The sequence below is a fragment of the Scardinius erythrophthalmus genome, assembly GCF_964197995.2.
Source record: "Scardinius erythrophthalmus genome assembly, chromosome: 14".
Classification (NCBI taxonomy): Eukaryota; Metazoa; Chordata; class Actinopteri; order Cypriniformes; family Leuciscidae; genus Scardinius; species Scardinius erythrophthalmus.
In genome coordinates, this window is record NC_138234.1 from 35,835,507 (window position 1) to 35,858,201 (window position 22,695).

Here is a 22,695-nt window from a genome sequence, read left to right on the forward strand (position 1 = left end):
TCCAGCCCATATCGTCCACAGACTCAAGGCGCACTTGAGAGGTTCCATCAAACTTTGAAAAGTATGCTCAAGTGTTTCTGCCTCGAGTTCCAGCGTGATTGGGATGAAGGTGTTCCGTTTGCTCTTTTTGCTGTTCGCGAGGTAGTGCAAGAGAGTTTGGGTTTTAGCCCGTCGGAGCTGGTTTTCGGGCACACGGTTCGTGGACCTTTAAAGCTGTTGAAAGAGTCGTGGCTTGCTGAGCCTAAAGGGTGTCCCAGTTTGTCGGATTATGTGTCCAATATGCGTAGTAGGCTCAGTCGTGCATGTCAGTTGGCTAGAGTTAACTTGGGTCTCTGTCAGAAGAGAATGAAGCAGAGGTTTGATCAGAGGGCTGTTTCCCGAAGTTTCAGTCCTGGTGATAAAGTTCTTGTGTTGATTCCTGGGATGGGCTCTGCTTTGCAGGCTCGTTACAGTGGTCCTTATCGTATCGAACGACGAGTGAGTGATTTAAACTATGTCATCTCCACTCCCGATCGAAGGAGAAAGACCACGCTATGTCACATTAATCGTTTGAAGTTGTTTTGTGATCGTGGAGAAGGTTCAATTTCGGAACTCAAGTTGCCTTGCACTTCCATTGTCTGAAATAATGTTCGCGCAACAGAAGTGGCGCTGTCCAAGAAGTGTGGTGCTGAAGTTGTTTCTTCACTGGCGGTTGCGGCACAAGTTGAAAACGCGTCTCCGTCAGTACAACAGGGTGCTGTGACTAGTCCTTTACTTGAAGATGAGGGTCGTATTCCCTCGAGGGAGGTTATTGAAGGGAGAATGAAGAATTCTGAGGTTCTTAATGATCTGGATCTATTTTTGTCTAGTTTGTCCACCTTAGAACGTAATGATTTAATCTCTCTGATTAAGCAATATGAGAATTTGTTTCCTGATGTGCCTCATCGGACAACGGCAGTTGAACATGACATTGATGTGGGCGCTACATGCCCAATTAAACAACATCCTTACCGTGTAAATCCACATAAAGGGTGTGGCAGGTGGCAGAAGGAGCGGAGCTCCGAGGTGTCCCGTGTGTTTGGCTCGATCGTTATGCCTCTTCATGGAGTTTCCCCGTGTCGAACCGATGATCGTGTTTTCCTATAAGCACGTTCCTGGTGTGGAACTCATGTTTGTTAGATTTAGTTTATAACATTATTTTAAAGCTGGTGGTAATTGGTGTTGGGTTTTCACGTTATTTAGTTTAGGTTTAGTTAGGGCAGCAGTTAGAGAACCCGGAAGACTCACGGAGAACATTGTCTTTGATTTTCGAACGGGAGGTAGGCAAATGATATTTCTCCGGTAGATATGTGTGCGCAGGGTTTTCTTTCTGTTTGTTTTTGTGTGTTTTTTTTTACCACCATGCTTTGTTTATGACAAATTATCTATCATTTAAATTATTTATAAATAAATAATTTATGCACCGTCACTGAATCTCTGTGGTCTTTATATGTTATGATGTTCCATTTTAACTAATTTAATGGGCTCGTAACAAATACTCACATTTGAAAACACTCTCATCCGTCATCCTTTACGTCACGTTCGAGTATGACCTATCCTTCTTCTTCTTTTTTATGACGTATCCTCTCGCGTGGCCTCCTGGGATAGAAGAGTATCCATCGGTTGAGCACTCAAAAATCTGTCCGAAAGCAGTAAGCCATCCGGGAACTTCTCAACATTGTTTCCACTGTTCGATCGCGCCCGTGACTCTCTCGCTCTCTCACACACTCACACACACACATTCCAGCACGGCAATCTCAGATTATGTCCCTAAAGAACCCGCGTATAAAGTAGTTCCGCATTAACTTACATTAATTAATTTCCACGCGAGTTTTATTTATTTTCATACCGTGTATATTCATATTCATGCACATATTTCCAGGCTCGGAATTGCTCACATGTATTAAAACTCCTAGCCAATACCAGATAATGGCACACATGATAATACTGTATCTGAGGCAAAGCTGCATAATCAGTGCTCAGTGCTTCCTTTGTTAGCGCATACGGATCCACACCATTTATGACTGAAATTTTTGCATTGTACCTCTCTCTGTCTTGTGTTAATAGAGTCTCTTTATAATCTCTGTCACTTTGTCTCTTCATGATTTTCGTAACATTATAAATGCAAAGAAATATTCGAAATTTGCTTGTAAAACTCATAGACAGTATGGTAAAACAATGTAAACACAGCAGCTTTTGCCCTCAAAGATGGCGCCTCCGGGGAGGTCACGTGACATTAATCGGCCTGTGGGAACTATGTATATAGTGGGAAAGTAGGCATATTCGAACGCACTTGACTTAAGTCCGAATCTCGCGATAATTAGTACGTCACCCAGGTAATTCTCGCCTACTCTTTTGGATTTGTACATACTTTTTCGCTCGCCTACTCTTTTTCCCATACTAAATAGTAGGGAAGTATGCGGTTTCGAACGCAGCAAGCCTCTGTGAAGCTGTTCTTCACTGATTAAGACTCAAATCAACTGCGAGCTCGAGCTAAAGCAGGTGAGTCGATGTATAGATTTATTATTTAACACACGACAGTCAATAGAAATGCGTACTGATTTGAAACAGATGGATTTGTTGCGCAGTGATAAAATAATCGAGCTCTTTTGCTGTTTTGACACTTGTGTTTACTGTATTAGTTTACATGTCTCGTGACGTTATTAGAAGAGAGTTATGTCTCAACAACGTCGTCACATGCTTTTGAATGCTTTTTTGTGAATGTGTTTATGGCTGGTGTAAAGCCAACACCTGAGAACTAACCAGAAGTAACCAGTGCGACAGTTTGAATAAAAACATCTGCTTAATTATTATTTGTGTTGAGTGTAAACATGAATATCTGAACCTGTGTAAAATGTGTGGTGTAAATAGGAAAGTTAAGTAAATCTAATAAAACCTGTCAAGAACATGTCTGCGTCCTATTTAACCCCCCAAAAAGGAAAATAATTATATTTTGCTTAAACAAAATTTTAAACCCCGAAAAAAAAGAAAAGATTACTGTACTGTGAAAAGAATAAATGCATATTTTAAAGGGAACTATTATGCAAAATTTACTTTTACATGGTGTTTGAAAATAAATGTGTTGGAAGTGTGTACACAACCACCCTATAATGGTAAAAATCAACCCAATCCTCTTTTTAATCCCAATAAATCATAAGCATTGTCTCAGAACAAGCTGTTTGCAGATTGTAGCTTTTGTGACGTCACGTTGTACAGGACCCGCCCACGACTGCTGACGGATTAGCATAGACCCCGCCCTCACTGAGCTGTACGCAGTCCATCATGTTTATCTCATTTAACAGCAGCATTCAAGAAATGTATTCTTATTAAAGCTACTGAAGTTATTCAGTCAAGAGCAGTGAGTGATTTTCTGTTTTTCTTTAGTTATTTGGTTCATATTAACAGCATATTTAGCAGTAGGTACTGTCATATGACACTGCTGTCATTTTAATACACAGATCTAATATACACATGCAATTTTTTTACTTGCTGTTTACGTTCACAGACATTAAAGACTGCGTTTATGAGAGATTTGTGTGTTTTTGACATAACCTTGTGTGTATTCGACAGTTTAGGCGCAATAAGACGTGAAAGAGAACTTAGTTTAATACTCACGGGACACTCCGTCTGACATACAGCTACATGAGTGTAGGCATTATAGAGATAATGGTAACACTTTACAATAAGGTTCATTAGTTAACATTAGTTATTGTATTAACTAACATGAACTAACCATTGTCACGGTGACACAACCATCTATCAGCCCTTCACCAGATCAGCACGCTCAGCCCACTCGTTCACTCTCCCCGGACTACTGATTCAACAGACCTGCACCTCCTCATCAACCTGCACTATATATACCACACACAACCTGGACACCATTGTCTAGTCTCGTCTAACCACGTACAGACTCATCTCTTGCTACAACCCCCGTTACCAGCCTGAGACTAACTTGCCTAACTACCCGTCTTCGGATGCCCGTCTTCTGTCTTCTCGGATCTCTTTCAAGCAGTTCGCCAGTCACTTCCTCCATCTGCACCTGCTGCCTCTGCCGGTCCCATGGCCCGACCAGCGACATTCACCGGTGTGGCGGAGGATTGCAACGGGTTCATTCTTCAGTGTTCATTATATTTTGAAATCCAATCTCATCAGTTCATTAATGATCGCGCTCGCTTGGCATTTGTCAAATCTCTTCTATCCGGTCCTGCGCTTCAGTGGGCGCAATCCCTGTGGCAATCCAACGAAATCACCTCTTCACTCACCGCCTTCATCGACCACTTCAAGGACGTTTTAGGCCAAACTGTCTCTGAGTTCTCCATCCATGATCAGCTTTTTATTGTGCGCCAAGGAAAGCTGTCAGTGAGCACTTACGCGCTTCAGTTCCTCGTGGTTGGGGTGAGATCGCCCTTCTGACAGCCTTTCGCCAAGGACTCAACATTGATGTTCGCCAACTCATGGTTGTGTATGACGACTCGATTGGGTTGGATAACTTCATTCAGGAGGCCATCCGTGTCTCCCAACGATTATCAACCTGCACTCAATCGCATCCTCCACCCACCTCATCATCCAAAGGCAGAGTTTACCCATTGTCCGTCCCGGAGCAGAAGGCCATGGAGGAGTACATCAGGGAGGCTTTACAACAACGCTTCATCCGTCCATCTACATCCGCTTCCAGCTTTTTCTTCGTGGCGAAGGAGGACAGAGGCTTGCGGCCGTGCATCGATTACCGTCACCTGAACTCCTAAACAGTTAAATACAGCTATCCCTTTCCTCTGGTCCCGGCAGCCCTGGAACAACTTCGTGGAGCTCGTGTCTTCTCAAAGCTAGACCTGAGGAGTGCATACAACCTTATCCGCATTCGTCGAGGTGACTAATGGAAGACGGCCTCTACCACTGGGGTCGGAGCGGTACTATCGCAGCGGCAGGACAATCCTCCACGCCTCCATCCATGTGCCGCCTTCTCCAAAAAGCTATCCCCGGCAGAGCAAAATTACGACATTAGAAATCACAAGCTCCTTGCCATCAAGCTGGCACTGGAAGAATGGAGACACTGGCTGCAGGGAGCAAATCACCGGTTTGAGGTAATAACCGATCATCAGAACCTTGAGTATCTGTGCGAAGCTAGATAGGAGCCTCTTCTTCACCTGGTTTGACTTCACCGTAACAAACTGTCCGGGCAATCGAAATGGTAGAGCGGATGCTCTATCTCGCCTTCACCAGTCAGATCCTGAACCCTCGGATCCAGAACCTATTGTCCTTCCAGCCATGATCATAAGCCCTATCCAGTGGTCCATCGACGATCAAATCTCTCAAGCTACCCGCTCTGAACTTGCTCCGCTGGGAGGTCCTGAGGGGCTTCGTTATGTTCCACCATCCCTTCGTCAACCCAACGACCCCGCAGTACCAGCCTGGCCAGAAGGTATGGCTCTCGACTATTTCTGTTTATTGCCAAGGCAACTTTTCTAAGGCAACATTATTTATATTTAGATTGTATTGTCCACATTCTTTAACACAAATATTTTTTTATATTTTTAGTTACTGATAATAGCCCTGGTTGCATCCTTTAACTTTTTAATTTAAAGGACCCACACCTGTACAGTTTAGCGGCTCCAGTGCCTCCACTTTAATTTGCTATTCTGGAGACCTAGATATTGTTTCTCAATTTGTCTGTTGACTGATAGAGGCTGGAAAGATGTTGTCATAGCTCAGCGTCTGCTACAGGAAGGAAGGAGAGGCTTCCTACCATGTGTTTTTGACGTGTTTAACCCATCTCATGATTTGGTTTGTTCAGAGGTGAGTGTCTTAGTGCTTTGTGTAGTTTGCAACACACTAATATCATCACATCCTTAGCATAACTAGTAGGGTTGTCAAAGTAAATTCATATTTTTTTCTTAAATATTACCAAAATTCAAATTATATTCGAATTCTGAAGACAATATTAAGAGGAAAAAGTACTGTATCGTCTCCTATGCCCACAAGAGGGTACAAGTGAGTGCAATAAGCAAAAAATAAACCAAATCAAGACAAGGTCCCATCTTTTATTTTATACTTTTTAAAGTGCCTTAACTTTTGAAACAAGTGTTCTTAAATAAAATATAATTTCCTTAATGTGCATGCAAGGGAAATTAGTTTACAATACCCAGCAAACACAGAACGTTGGCGCAACGTAGCCAACCTTCTAACAATGTTTTAACAACATGGCCAAAAGGTTGCTATAACTACGTTGTGTAGTGAAGGTTGTTACAGCGTTGTCACAATGTTGACATTAAACCATCGTTCAGGGCCATTGCTTAAGGTTGTGCCAACGGTGTCTTGACAACCACTGGACTACTTAATGTACTCGTCACTGCCCTGAAGCGCGAAAATCAGCCTTTTTAATTCCAACCACCTGTTGTTGGGCTCATTAGCCACGTTTCCACTGTCGGGCCAGGGCCAGGCCAGGGCTTTAAACGGGCCGTGCCAGGCTAATAGCCTCGGGCCAATAGCACCGGGCATGCGTTTCCACTGTCGGGCCAGAAGCTCCACAGCGCTTCACTAAAACACGCCCGTAACACGCCTCTCTGGGACAACGTCACACTAACCCATCATTTCACCAACAAATGGAATTTTTATCAGAAAACTAATCAGAAATCACTGGAAACAGCGTTGAAAACAAACACGATAAAAGCGGCCGTTTGCTAGCTTTTTTTGTTTGTTTGTTTAGCAGCTAACGTTACTTGAATATTTAAAACCCAAGCATCGATGTTTTACCACAGGTTTACAATAAAAAGTGATACATTGATCATAATGAATTAATTTATGTAACATAAATTAGTCACTCAGAAATAAATTACCGTTAGGTCTATTTCACAAAAGAAAGAGGACACACTTACTTTTTCAGTCGCGTCTGTTTCTTTATCTGGTAACTTGGTAACAGGACATATTTACATCGCATTTAGAAAAAAATGATCATTTCTACAAATATAAGCCATACGACCTGAGGAGCTTTAGCACTCTCTCGACTCCCATACAGATATTTTTAGTCAGAGAAACCAGAGGAAGCTCCCGAAAAAAAAAGTTACTTTATTTTTTGATAGTCCGGTTTAAAGAGACGAGACGTAGGCTATGACAGATAAAATAAAAACATGACTGTGATAGCCTTTAAGATTGGTCTGATTTCTTCAAGCGTTCGCTATGTTTTTTTGTTTTTTTACTATGCGTATCTTCAAGCGTTTACTATGTTTACTATGGTAACGGCTAGCGCGCATAGTCTTTTGCATCACAAACAGAAGGCAGTCAAACATGAACGCGATTTAAATTATTTTATTTTTAAGTCTTAAATGCTGACAGAATCATCCGGCGCTGCCGTCTACCAACGGTAAACTCCTCCTCTGTTCGTAACCACTCCTCTAGCCCGAGCTGGCCCGCTTTGGCCCAAGGTATTCGACGGGCCAGAAATCCTGGCCGTTGGCCCAGAGTAAGCCCTGATCAAGCCCCGGAAGTGACAGTGGAAATGCGACTGGCCCTGGCACGCACTAGCACGGCCCGGCCCTGGCCCGACAGTGGAAATGCGGCTATTGTGTTCTCATTCATCATCGAGCAAGGATACGTGAGCTATCAAACACAACCTACACCTATCATTTCTAATGTGATTAATGTAGCATCGCTCGCACTGTTTAGTTTGTCATTTGATTTTTCCGCTATTTAGTCTCATTCATTTCTTTGCTCCTCTGGATTTGTGGATGTTTCCCCGGTGACACCTGCTTTCGGCTACTGTCTGCCATACAGACCCGGTTTTGTTCATTAAATGTTCTGATCTTCCTTTGCTTTTTATGTTTTATTTATTATACTTAAAATAAATTTGTATATTCATTTATTTTTTTATTTTTTTAACAAATGTATGACTTTTGGAAGTGCAATTTGATTAAATGTAGTTTTAATAAAGTTGAATTAATGAAACCTTCTGTCATTTTTACTCTTCAAAGTGTAGGCTACACTTGCAGGTGTTGATAGCCCCATTAAATAAAAATATAGATAAACAATAAACGATAAAAGTATATAATTATCTAACAAAATGCACCATATAAAAATATTGTCAGAACGTCGTCCCTCAGTTGCTGAATGTCGCGCAACAACGTTGCTACAGCCCTGTCACGTCTTACAATTCTACGTTGTTACAATGTTGCGAGCACGTAAACAGCAACGTTGCCATAGAAGAAATGCAACGTGCCAGAGACGTTGCCACAACGTAAATGTGTTTGCTGGGTAGTGCATAAAACTGTGTATGTGCATCAGTAACCTGAGAAAACACGCTTCAACAGACTGCGTAATGTAACGCTACTACATTCAGAAACAATCCACATCTACTCTCTACACATCTACATATTGTTCGTCATAAGCGAATGTCTTTGAAATCCCCCTTAAGATGAATTGCTTGTTGTATTCCTCATTTGATAATCTCTTTGGATAAAATTGTTTGCTTAGTGAATAAATGTGAGTGCAAATATAAAGATTTTTTAAAAGCTAAATTACCCAACCCTAAATCAAAGACAGAGTAATGTTCGCTTTTAATGATCCAATTGATTTTCTTATGTTAAAACGATTAAATATTGGTCTTGCTGTATAATTCCACACTTGCACCCTCAGTTCCTGTCCACTGCAGTTATTTCCTGATAAATGTATGAAAGCTATTTGACTGGTGTTTACCCAACTGTGTTTGACTGTGTAAACACAGGGAGATGTTGATGCATTTCTTGAAGTACCTTGTCCAGTTATATTTGCTCTTGATATTTGCTATCCAGAGCAGCAGCCAAAGTGTCTTCTTTTAATCCCTCTTAAAATGTAGTTAGGGTCTTGATTTGAGGGCTGAATACCTGTTTGTATAGTTCAACGTTAGCTTGCTTATACTCTCCAATAATATTTAAGTTGCACATTTTAATGCTGGTCTTTATTTTCATAGGTCCGTCGGCTCATTTCTGATACGTCTCTTCATAAGCTGCTAATTCTTGCTGGACAATGTGTTGAAGATACTGGAGACCTTGAGTTGCAGATTGGCTCTTTTTCAGTAAATGACTTTATCCAGATATTTACAGATGAAGAGGTCAGTCACCTGTTTAAGTTAATTTAATTAAGTTAATTATGTAGTAATTCTACTCTTTTGATATTAAAATACACAAAAACAAATGAATTACCTCCATTTAATGAAAGTTTCCATTTCCCTACACAGATTGGAGATCTTCTGAGCTCTGCAGACCCTTCTCAGAAAGCCAGCCTAACCCTGAGCTGTCCAGAATCTGGGATGTGGAAAAATTCTCAGTTAGAAAAGCATAATTTGCAAGATTATATAGAAATTAAAACCAACCCTCCATTAGTGCTACCAGAGATGGAGGGCCTTCAGGAGTTCACCGAGTATCTGTCAGAGTCTCTTGAAGCTCAGTCGCCTTTTGATCTCCTTGTGCCACCCAGTACCGTGGGCTTCCTGAAACTGTCCCGTCCCTGCTGCTATGTGTTTCCTGGAGGAAGAGGTGACTGTGCCTTCTTTGCTGTGAACGGTTTCAATGTCTTGGTCAATGGGGGGTCTGATATTCGATCCTGTTTTTGGAAACTGGTGAGACATTTAGACCGAGTCGACTCAGTATTGCTCACCCATGTTGGCGTGGATAATCTACCTGGTATGAACAGCCTACTTCACAGGCCAAGTTGTGATCAACTTGCCCTAACGTTACAGCATTTAGAAAGGTTGTCAATTTTTCCAGAGCAGCTCAGTCGCTCTGCTGGGCCGGCTATCGAGCCGGTAATTCTTTTCCAGAAGATGGGTGTAGGTCGCCTAGATCTTTATGTACTCAATCCAGTCAAAGGCAGCAAAGAACTTGAAGCTTTCTTGCAAACTTGGCCTGCTAGCACTCCAAACATAAAAACCTCAGAAATCCCTCTAGACTGTATGGTCTCCATATGTGCCCTGTTGGTTTGGCATCCAGCTAATCCTCGAGAAAAGATAGTTCGGGTTCTGTTTCCTGGGTGCACTCCAGAATCCAAGATCTTTGAAGGTTTAGAGAGACTAAAGCATCTAGAGTTTCTCAAACACCCAGTTGTTAGTTTAAAGGACCTTGAGACATCAAAGTTGGATAAACAGCCAAAGCATGCTGGGAGCAAGGAAAGTCTTAAGAGTATATCCAAAGAATCTCGACCTGGTAGTGCCTTACTCAAAGACAAGGTAAGCAAAGTAGAGTTGAAAAGGCAAGACACTAAAACAAAGACCAAATCCACTAATGACACCGTTCCAAAAGAAGGCAAAGAGGATGAGGAAAAAGCAAAGCCAAAAGATGATGTGAAACAAAGACCATCTAAGCCTGAAAAGCAAGTGACTAAGAAAGAACCTGCTAAAGATGAAAAGAGGGAAGTTAGGAAGAAAGAGGAACGGCCACCGACAAGTATTGCAAAGAAGGATGAGAATGTAGAGAAAAAGAAAGAACCCTTGAAAAAAGATCTCAGTGCAAAGCCCAAGAAAGATATTAAACCCGATGTGAAAAAAGAGGTTAAGAAAGAGGTCAAACCAGAAGACAAAAAAACAACTACAAAAACTCTTGGTAAGGATGTTAAGAAAGTCACCGGACATTTGCCAGGCGGTGCAGAGTCTAGAAAGTCAGTTGTCAAGAATGGCACACTAAAGAAAGATTTGATGGTCCCTAAAAAGGATCCTTTACCCAAAGGGAAGCCAAAGCCAGACAAAAAAGAGCCTCACAATCTGAAATCCTCAAGTGAAGCAAGTGCAGACCGGCCAAAGACATCTACGCCTGAGGATGTTACTGCACAAATGGAAAAGTTGAAAATGGAGAATGAACAATTGCAGGATGTTGAAGGCAATAATCTAAGCTCAAGAACTGAATGTGCCTCTGGTAACAATGACGTGCAGGTGAATGGCTCTAAAAAAGGTACTGACGAAAGTCCAGAGAAGTTTCGGAGTATGGATGGGAACCCTGGCTCAAACATTACTATTGGACCCTCCTCCCCACTTGCACAGACTCCAAAGAGTGAGAGAAGTGTAAACTTTGATCTCACTCCAACAGAGCTTAATGGGTGCACCAAAGAGGATGTCTGTACAAGCTTGGACGAAAAAACCCTTGAGTTAGTTTCTCCCACGGACTCTGTGAAGAATAATGCCTCTCAGGTCTCTGGCGAAGATTGTAAGGCAGGCATCAGGGCTTCTGGTCTCGGTTTTGAAGACAGTCAGATGGTATTCTGCAAGAACTCGATGGTAGGTTGTTCGAGAAGCAATCCAGAAAACAGCTCCATATCATCACAAGATAGACAACCAAGCTTTCTCTCCTCTACTTCACTTAAAGATACTCTACCCGACGCCTCTCCTAGCCTCACTTCCTTTCCTGCGGAAGTTGGCTCTCCACACTCCACTGAAGTAGATGATTCGTTATCCTATGAACAAGTGCCGGTTTGTCATTCACAGGAGGAGTTTGGTAATTTGGCATACACTAATGGACATTTAGCAGACCGCGACCCAAAAACGGATTTAAAAACATCTCTTAGTAGTCAAAACACATATGATGAATCTGAGAATCACCTCTTTGGACCACAGATTGACATCCTTCCACATGATGTCGATCTATGTCTGGTTTCACCTTGTGAGTTCCAGCATCACAAATCTCCAGAGAGCCAGCAGGGACTGTCCTGTGAGGTTGTTGCCCCAAGTCCTGACCTCTCTCAAGAGCCGAACCAGTGCAATAGTAGTGACCATCAGTCAGTGGAAGGTCAGGAGACCACGTCTTCTGTTAGTGTCTCCCTCATCTCGGTTTCTGATTCTGATGCGCCACCGGCCACTGAAGAGTGTCCCTCCATTACTGAGGACTTGGACTCTGATGAGGAAGCTAGTGATATCTTTCCACCCCACCATCCTCATGACCATCCTAGCACTCATTTGATACACCACAATTCCCAGCGTGTCTCCGAAGACCCTCCACCTGCCCCGATGAAGGATTTACCACCGCTGCCACCCCAGCCTGGTGCCTGCATGGCCGACCCAGAGGCCGATGCTCAGGGGAGATCTTCCAAGAATGTAACGTCGAAGACCAAAAAATTAGCAACTGTGTCCTCAAAGACTGTATCTGCAAACATAACGCAAAGTGGGAAGGCAAAGACTGGTGCTCCGGTGTCTGCCAGTGGAACTTTTCGGGCTATGTCCAGTCTGGACACCAGGCCTGCATCCCGCAATGCTACCAGTGGATCTAGACCAGGGCTTTCAAAGTCCTCATCCAGTGAGTGCTCATGGTTTCTTCCAGAAATATGTGAATTGCACATCTATTGGGGATTGGGCATTTGACTAGTCCAGGGATTCTCGACTCTGGCCATCGAGGTCCACTTTCCTGCAGTTTAGCTCCAAACTTAAAGGGATATGCCACTTTTTTTTGGAAATAGGCTTATTTTACAACTCCCCCAGAGTTAAACAGTTGAGTTTTACCGTTTTCGAATCCATTCAGCCGAACTCCGGGTTTGGCAGTACTACTTTAAGCAGCAAAGTTTCTTGATTATTGCGCAGGAATGAGAGTATAGGTCCTAGCCATAGCCTAGAAAATCGCAACTTTACATTTTCCGTCGGTCTTAGTACACGATGCAACATGGCATCATGACTTTGCGTAAACATACACGCCACTTTCAAGTCAAAAGTGGCGTGTTATTTATACGCATTTTGAGCTATCCGCGTGTATGTTTACGCCGAAACGAACCGTCATCTTCCGCGTGTATGTCTACGCCAATAAACAAAATCTAATCATAACCATTTCTTAAAACTACGTAGGCTACAATTATAAAGAAAAACAACTGACAGACAAGTATAATCACAATAATTTATTTAATGAGAAAATGTCAAAATCGGTACCAAAAGTTGTTTACGTGACGATGTGTCGCAGTCCTCTCTGGCAGTGGTTTTGTATATGAGGTAACAAAGCAGAATTTAAGTTATTAATTCAAATCCATGAAAATGTTAATCCGTCTTCGGTTCGGTTCGCTGCTCTGAGGGCTGCGCGGCAGTGCGCGCTTCATTTCATTTCAAATGTGCATGACGCAATCTGTGACGAAGCAGGCGAGGCGAGAGCCAATGAGCGTTTGATATTACTGCCGTAACCATAGTAACCTGTCATAACACTTCTTGAGGGCGCAATTTTTGAATTTGAATTCATAACAAGCGCGGGGTTTGACGTTTACGGTCAAGATGACGATTACTGGATAAAAGGGCTGAGTTTGGATCTTTTTCTTGCAAATAATGGATTCTGAAGGTTTGGATTACATCAAGCTAATAAAATTGGTGTATTTTGTGAATCGATGTTGTGTTGTAAGGTTATATTAAATTATTGTGATTATACTCGTCTGTCTGTTGTTTTTCTTTATAATTGTTGCCTAGTTAGTTTTTAAAAATGGTTATGGTTAGGTTTAGGGGTAGGATTCGTGGCTCAAACTATGTTTTAATGCCATATTGTTCATAAAAATGCCATTTTCCTACATACCTGTCCATTACGTTTTATCATTTTAATATTGTCCATAAAATGGGTATGTTTAGGTGTGGGAGTACAGTTAAGGGATCTTACATTTATAATCTATACATGCTATTAACCCCAGTGACGGGTAGGTTTAGGGACGGAGTTGGGGTAGGTCATATTTATACAGTAATGTAACGTTAAGTCAACGGCGTTGATAAACACGCTAAAAAGCGATTATGCGTGTTGATAGCACGCCAAAAATGGAAATCGAATTGGCGTGTCATACATACGCCATTTCATGAGATCAGTCTGCACGATGTAACTACAGAAGAGTCAAGTTTTAAATAGGAAAAATATCGAAACTCTTTGGTCATTTTTTTGAGAGAGATGCTAATGGTCCTGTCCGATTCAATGATGTATGCTAAGCTATGCTAAAAGTGGTACCGCCAGACCCGGAGATCGGCTGAATGGATTCGAAAACGGTAAAACTCATCTGTTTAACTCTGGGGGAGTTGTAAAATAAGCCTATTTCCAAATAAAGTGGAGTATCCCTTTAATCAAACACACCTGAACAGGCTTATCAAGGTCTTCAGGATTAGTAGAACATTGCATGTTTTGAGTTTGATCAAGTTTGGAGCTAAGAGTGCCAGAAAGTGGATATTGAGGGCTAGATTTGAGAACCCCTGGATTAGTCAATTAGTGAGGGATGAATTTCTATCTGAGGGGATTTTAGCATGCTAACAGTAACCCTTGGATTCCCTAAAAGTTTGTTTCTCTAAATTCATTCACTGCCGCAACCATACAGTGATAAAAGTCCAGTTGTGCATGATGTTATTGCCTCTCCTTGCAGGTTCTGTCAGTGCAGTCTGTTTGGACTTGGCATATTTGCCCTCTGGCTCGGCAGCTTCCACTGTCGATGTGGAGTTTTTCCGGCGCCTCCGCTCATCCTGCTATATAATTAGTGGAGATGAGCCGCACAAGAAAACAGTCATGAGATCTATTCTCGACTCTCTTTTAGAGGGCAAAGCATCCTGGCCAGATGTTCAGGTAACTAGATGTTTTATTTATTCATCGCCTTTCCCAAGCTCAAGGTGCTTTACAAAAGGTGTAGAACCTACAGCAATATTACACAAAAAGCAGAACCTTCTGAATAATCTCCAGCATTGTTTATATGGTTGTATGGATGGTTTAAACTTAAAGGAATAGCTTTGACAAGGTTCACTCGCCCTGATCGTGTCAGGTCTTTGCACAGGTTAACTGTCAGATAGTACTGTTTTACTGATTAATTGTTTAATAGTTTTTCCGTTCACTTCCAGGTGACTTTGATCCCCACCTTTGATTCAGTGACTATGCACAACTGGTACCAGGAGACCCATGAACGGCAGCGAGATCTGTCAATCACAGTACTTGGAAGCAACAGCACTGTCGCCATGCAGGACGAGACCTTCCCAGCATGCAAAGTGGAGTTTTAAAGACACCTGAAGAATCACACCCCTGCCTGTCACTAGAGCACTTCTGTTCACTTTCAAAATAATGTGCAAAATGATGCCTCTCAGTTTCTTCACACATTTTACCTTGTTTACCATGAAGCATTTCGGTTCAGTTCATCAGCAATGACGTTTTATCTGTAATTTAACATGTACACTTGCTGCTTATTAAAGTGTTATGGATTCTGTGTGAACAGGGTAGACAATATTGCCATTTCTTTTTTTATGGCTATTTTTAGCAGTTTGGTTATGTTATTTTATATAATTCATTGCATATCTAGCACGTTGATTTCTATATGTTACCAGCTCATGGTCCTACATTACTTACACATATATTTTGCACAGTTTAGATGCCCCTTGGAAAACTATAGTAGAATAGAGTTAAATATCCAGGTTAACACTTGATGTGTCTGTAAATGGCGTTTCACTGTACAGATCCTGCGCTGAATCATGCACAGCAGGGCCAATGTGTATCAGTGGCACCTATAACAAGTTTAGGCAAGTAAAATCTGTTTTGTTTAACAAAACTGAACCACCTTCGTCAATAAATGAACAAAAACTAAGCTATACCATCTCGATAAACTTTTCACTAAGATATTTGAGCTGTACTTTGAACCAAATGACGATTTTCAGATTAAAACGTTCAACGGAAAGTGTGGTTTCAAAATGTCAGGGTCTATTTTATTGCAAACACTATGTAGGAAAGTAGTTTATATTACAAGCCAGTGACATTAGTGCTGCATTTATTGATAATGCTTTTTTGTCCCTTGGGTCCCTTGTCTTGGCTCCTTTCGGAGGAGAAACGTATGTATACAAAGATGAATGCCTTATTGTTCTGCCGTCATCAACTAACACTAAAGCAGCATGTCATTTGAATCGTGAATACTTTTTGCTGATCACCTTGTTTTTGTTGAATGTCATGTAGTTGACAGCTCAACTAATGTGCACATTGGCACATCAATGGCTGCAATACTTAATGAGAAATAAAATGTTTTATGGAAAGGGCCTCACCAGACCACAACTAAAACATGTTTTTCTTAGTTTGGTCCTTTATTAAGCCGTTAGTGGGACAGTTTATGCGTTACTTTTTTAAAATTGCACTTTGTTTTCCTTCCTGAGCCGATAAAACGATTTTTATGAGGTACAAGTACTATGTTTTAGATTTTTTTTTTTTTTCTTAAAAGAAAAAAAAAAAAAAAAAAACAGCCAAAAAAAGAAAATAAATATAGCAAGTGTGTGCTAATGTCACTAACAGGCTTAAATATATCAGTACGAGATTCCAAAATGTAAGCATATTTTCAAATGTTAAATAAAGTTGATAAATTAAGAATGACAGTACTTTGTGTGTGTGTGTGTGTGTGTTTTTTCTTTGCAATGATGTGAGGGCTCACAAAAAAATCCTCCAGAAAACTGTATGACAAACAAAAAGTTCAATCTTTCAAATTGATGACAATGAAATACAAGTGTGTACTATGGTAGGCATGGCCGTAGCCAGCTATGAGGTCACCGAGGTCCGGACCTCGGTCATTTTTTTATATTCAAAAATAAAATTTCAAGCTCTCTGAATGATTAATTAGCCTTTTAAACCGCGTCATATGTGTGTTTGCAATTTATGTCGCTGCGAGAAGGTAGATCAGTGAACGGGGCTTGAGAGCGTGTTGTGAGCATAGACTGTAAAAAATGCGGCAGAGCGCTTTATGTCACTTTATTATAATTTATAAATAAAGCGCAAAAGAAACTACAAGCATGATGCAACAGCATCGTAGTTGATGTCAATTTGAAAGTCATGAAATGACCAAAAAGTGCCAATAAACTTTTTTTTCTTTTACATTTCCGATAATGGCGCGTATAATTTGCACTAAGTGCCTGTCTTTTTAGCAAAAAAGGCATCCACAACTAAATAGCTACAGTTGCACGGGTCGTTGGGCGTGCGTGAGGTGCTTGAAACTAAGTAGCTTTTGACGCGTTCGACTCGAGTTCGAATCCGCCTTTTGCCGAACTCGCTCTTCTCCCTCTTCTCCCTTTTCCCAATACACATGAGATGTAAAATGTATAGCCTAACATAAAGGTCTCTAGCGTTATATTTTGCCAACGAACTAATATCGAAACCGTGATATGGTTTTGTGCTTTATAAAACAGCACAAGACTTTAAGTATCCTATATAGGCATTATGTTTGTGCTGCGTGATTTAAAGAAAAGTGCGCACTTTGCTCACGCGATCAAAGGGTTTATTTCTTGCAAGTGAAGACATTAGGACAAAAGTATTGTAATTTTCCTATAGTGTAATGTAAAATATACTTTTGAAATATTCATTTTCATTTATTAGGCTATATGGATTTTATGTCATAGGAATAATTATAGAAATCATTATTATATTATTATACTAATTGTTTGGCATACTAAAACACCAGTTATAATGTAATGTAGACTGAAACTCCATATCATAACTAAAAAATAAGTTTGAGCCCCCTTTAATGTCCAGGTACAAGTCAATGTTTTTTATTTGTGCACAGTTCATGGGTTGAAGCCCGTTGAAGCTCTTAATTTTGAGCTCTCAAAGAGCACCAGATTGATGCATTTAACCTTAAAATGTACAAAATTTTCTTGCGGGGGAGCATGCCCCCGAACCCCCCTAGAGGGACAGAGGTTTACCCAACATAGTTTTACAAAATCCTATATGGGAAAGATCGATCATTTATGAACTTTACTCCAGCATAGTACAACAAAGTTCCTTTTAAGTCAGTAAACTAAAACTCTTAATGCAAAATTAAAATGTCCTTGGACAAACTATACATTAGGCCTGCCTAAGGGGGGGCCTACAAGACATTGATTGTGCCCAGGGGCCTCTGAATTCTTAATCCGGCCCTGCACCTCACCTCGGACCTCACTAATTTTCAAACCCTGGTTACGGCCTTGATGGTAGGGGAGAGTGGGGTGAGTTGTGCCAGTTTTTACTCAAAGTGACTTTAAAGTGAGGCCATGACAGTAATGCCTTCAACTTAAGGATGTACATGTATTTGAGGATGTTGTGCATCCCTGAGAATAATAACTTTGGATCTGAAATAAATAGTTTCAGAAATATAGCTTTTGGGAAAAAAGTGGTCTCATGGCACAACTTGCCCCTGGTGCGAGGGAAGTTGTGGCTTTGGGGGAATACATTGGGGGTAAATTGTGCCAGTGCTTTCTGAAGTAAAACAGAACATTTTACTGTTATGAACCGTATGCTATTTGAAAGCAAGACAAATTCAATACAAAATTACTCATTTAAGGTTTATTTAGATATTGTCACCCTGGAATACCATAGCATGCGTTTTTCCTACTATGGTCAATTGCATAGGGATTTTGTATTGAACACAACTCTGGATCACAGTGTCACAGAGACAAGGGGGCGGGCTCATTTTACTCAGACGACCAATCAGTCTCTCAGGATCATTGTGAAGCTATCAAGCTACGCCCTAGCAACCATTTAGAGCACCATAGCAACACAATATATGATATTTGTGATTCATTTCAGGCAAAAAAGGCTTTGGCAATAGATGCCTGTTGACAGAACGCTGTCTGTCAATTATGTAACATAAGAATAAAGTTACTAGGCTAATTTCTAAACATCCTATTGTGACTTAGGCCACTTAAAAACTGAATAAAACTTCTCTTTATTAACATAGTGCAAACTCAAAACTGAAATCAGTGTTAGCTAAATTAAACAAATAACAGGCAGGCCTAAGTCAAACACTGATGAGGCATGACCATCTCCTCACTTCTCAAGATTATCCCCTGTGAGTATGTAGGTCTCTAGGTGGTCTGGATCTGGCACAACTTACCCCATGCCCTTTGGCACAAATCACCCCAGACCCACAAGTTTGAATAATTAGCATGATCCAGCAGTTAAAAGCTAACATCATGCTAACTGTATAGACTCATTGTGTAGACTACTAAAGCACTAAAACATGTGTGAAATGTTTTCAAACTTGTCTATAATTGTTCAGACACTACAATCAAAAAACCTTAATCATAGAAAATTTACTTTGAAAGGGAAAAAACAGTTTTTTGCACTAAAATGTGCTTAACTCTCATGCCATGTATCTCTCTTCTTTGGAGGATGAGTAAAATTGATTGCTTTTCAAAATTATGTGGTCACATGACCAAATTATTCTATGGTTTTCCAGAACAAGGGGTGGAACTACTTCCCCCCCTGGCACAAATCACCCCACTCTCCCCTACTGTGGCAATATAATGACAGTCATATATCAGATGGCACCTGAATGATTATATTCTTGCAATATATCATGCCAGCAAAGAATACCATGGTACATGATTAGATACAGTTGTATTTTATGGTACTTATTACTGTGTCAAGCGTGTGGGGATGATTATAAAAAATATTGACAAAAATTAATCCTTATGTTCGTGTAAGTGCAGCTTAATGGAAAGATATTCATCCTCAAGATAATAATCGATGACCAAACACTGATTCTTGGGAATTTGGATAAAACGGGTTTTAATTTTGAAAATAAAAAGTTAGTAAAATTACAAAATCTGAAGATATATTATTATTGACCAAGGTCTTGGCTGTTCAGCAATATATCGGTGCAACCTCCTCATTTTGTATTTTTTTCATAAAATAGGCGTTTTTCCAGTTATTACTTTGTTTTTGTCAACACCGTCAGACACAATAAAAAGCAAATCATTTTTTATTTATTTGGTCTAATATGTATTTAGAGTTTTTAAATCATTATCTGGCATTCTTAGTACACATATTTGCTGTTAAGTGTTAAATATTCACTTTTTTTCATGTTTTATACTGTTTCACGTGTACCCCTTTAAAAGATCTAACATCATACAACGTTTATTTTAAGCCTAAATAGAAAAAGTTATGTTTTTTTATTTAACAAACATATTTTTTGTATTAAAACATAACATTACTTTAATAACTCAACAGCACTGAAGAAACATATTGTAAGCATATTCATTTAAAACAAATAAAACTCCCTCTGACGGTGGTGACTTTAGAACTGACGGTGGTGACACTAATCTGACGGTGGTGACAGTGGCCTCATTACAACATACAATTCCAAAATTTATACAACTCAAGTCAATGGCTTCTTGCTTAACAACTTTATTTAACTATTTGGTCCAAAAAATAACAATCCTGAGCACTGTGATAAACATTTAGCCTGCCTACTCCGAGCTGGATCGAGTATGGCCTGATCCAACGGACTGTTTGGGGGAGTTTCTAGGTGATCTGAGCCCTTTCTCTTACGTTCTCTTGATACTTTTTGTCTATGTTTCCAAGCCTTTCTCTGACTTCTCTTTTCCCTTTCATTCAAGTCATTGCTATTTTTTTAGCTTCCCTTCCTCCACCCTCTTCTTCCATCTTTGCCTTTCCGTTCTGAGGTATTCCTCCTTTAAAGGAGAACTTGGCAACTTTATTAACTTAATAAAACTGTCTAGAAATAATTTGGATGGTTAAACAACCTGTTCTGGTGATATTGGTGACTTTCCCCGCTCCCCCCAAATTGGAAGTCTCGTGAGAAGCGAGAACGAGAAGCGAGAAACACGAACTGCTTTACGGCAATTCGACATAAACACATGCCATATGATACTGTGTATGATGTATTACCCACCTCGGTAGACATAGCTCCACACGACAAAGTTGGCCGGCTACGATAATAACATATGCACGTGAGCAGTGGTAGAAAGGGGGAGGAGGGTGCCTCAAGTGAGTTTTTTTTACGACTGTGTTGTGAAATATACGGCCCACAGCTGTAGGGGGAGCTCTTTGAGAAAACACACTACAACAAAAGTGAAGATCAGCGAAGAAATTACTAGAGTTGCCGAGTTCTGCTTTAACTCTGCCTAACTGTGTATTATCTCTCTCCGCTTCTTTTGATATTCCCTGTTTCTTCTCCTCCACAGATAGCTGCTACCTAGCCATAACTTCCTAAAATACACAAAGTCAAAGTTGACCTAGAGTAATGACTATGAAATTGGGGGGGAATTACAGTGAATGTTAGATTTGGTTAAATGTTGTCATGCCATTTTCATTTGGCTTTAGTCATGGGAGATGCATAGCCTACAAGGGATATTGTATGTGCTATATAGGTAGGTAGTAGGTGCACTATGTGCATCCCAAATGACGTAAGCCAAATGTACATGGCATAATAGTGAATTGAGAGAGAGGGAAGGTTACCAATGGTTATACCGCAGTTAGGTCCGGTCTAATTACACTGAACAAAATTATAAACGCAACACTTTTGTTTTTGCCCCCATTTTTCATGAGCTGAACTTAAAGATCTCAGACTTTTTCTATGTACACAAAAAGCCTATTTCTCTGAAATACTGTTCACAAATCTGTCTAAATCTGTGTTAGTGAGCACTTCTCCTTTGCCGAGATAATCCATCCACCTCACAGGTGTGGCATATCAAGATGCTGATTAGACAGCATGATTATTGCACAGGTGTGCCTTAGGCTGGCCACAATAAAAGGCCACTCTAAAATGTGCAGTTTCATCACACAGCACATTGCAACAGATGTCGCAAGTTTTGAGGGAGCCTGCAATTGGCATGCTAACTGCAGGAATGTCCAGCAGAGCTGTTTCCCGTGAATTTAATGTTCATTTCTCTACCATAAGCAATCTCCCAAGGCGTTTTAGAGAAACTTGTGTTCGTGAGGATGTTCATGGATATCCACGAACATCCTCACTCTCACTCGTGCTATATTGCTTAATAGTAGCATGCGGTGTAGGCCTGTATGTAAGAAATATAGGGAGAATTACATAAATACAAATATAAAACGGGTTAATGAAACATTACAGGCCATATTGGTATTTATTGTGATCAACAATTATATTCTAGCCTTCGTTGAGGACCATTTGGAGGTTTTTGTCACCACCGTCAGACTGTACGTCACCACCGTCAGACAGAAAACCAAAATCTACTCTTTCACATGATATGCATGAGTTGTTCACATTAGCCATCTTTTTTTCCCTCTGTTGCTATCTACTTCAGACCTCTTCTTAAAAAGTATACATTTATGTCATAATCTAATCTAATATTTTTTTATACAAAAGAGACGGTGTTGACATGTTATGGTTGTGACAGTAGCAGTGTCCAAAAATATGAACAAGTCTAAGAGAAATTAGCAAACTTACAGGAGCTTGAGTGATCTTGAAGCATGCAGAAGAGTTGAAGGTTTGAAAATGGGGTCCCCAGGAATTAAGTTGACCTTGTAGTTGCCTGATTTTATTGCTTTTTATAAATATCTGACGGTGGTGACGAATATGTGGGACACATTTTGAGCAACCACAAAATAATTGTAATATGTATTAAAAACTACAAACAGTGAGGTTTGAACAATATTTACTATGTACTCTTTCATGTGGTAAAGATATTTTTCAATTTAATTATTACGTTTTGTTTTTTTAATCAAGTTGAAATGATTATCTCCTATCCGAGGACAACTGATTTTGTAGGCAATGGGCCAGCATATAATCATTAAATTAATACAAATTAAAAATAAACCTATAAAATAACCTTACATATGTGCAAAGGACCCCCTGATTATAACCTTGATTCTTTTTATTCATGAAAATGTTATTAATTTCCAACAGAATTAGCACTTTTCTTCGTGGGACATGTTTTATCCAAATTCCCAAGAATCAGTGCAAAAATACATTTGTGCACGCTTAGGTTTCGAGGTCATGCAAAACTGAATAGAGACAAAAACA

The 22,695-nt window shown here is 40.4% G+C and overlaps 1 protein-coding gene across 1 annotated transcript; it reads left to right on the plus strand.

The window, feature by feature from the left end:
• Positions 1-5,380: 5,380 nt before the first annotated feature.
• On the plus strand, positions 5,381-15,093 carry LOC308702224 (microtubule-associated protein 1S-like; the record flags this gene model as incomplete). The annotated part of the gene is made up of 5 exons (XM_081384890.1): positions 5,381-5,437; positions 8,957-9,097; positions 9,224-12,263; positions 14,332-14,528; positions 14,798-15,093. The coding sequence occupies 5 exons, from the start codon at positions 5,381-5,383 to the stop codon at positions 14,951-14,953; spliced, it is 3,591 nt and encodes a 1,196-aa protein (XP_081241016.1). The 3' UTR covers positions 14,954-15,093.
• Positions 15,094-22,695: the final 7,602 nt, after the last annotated feature.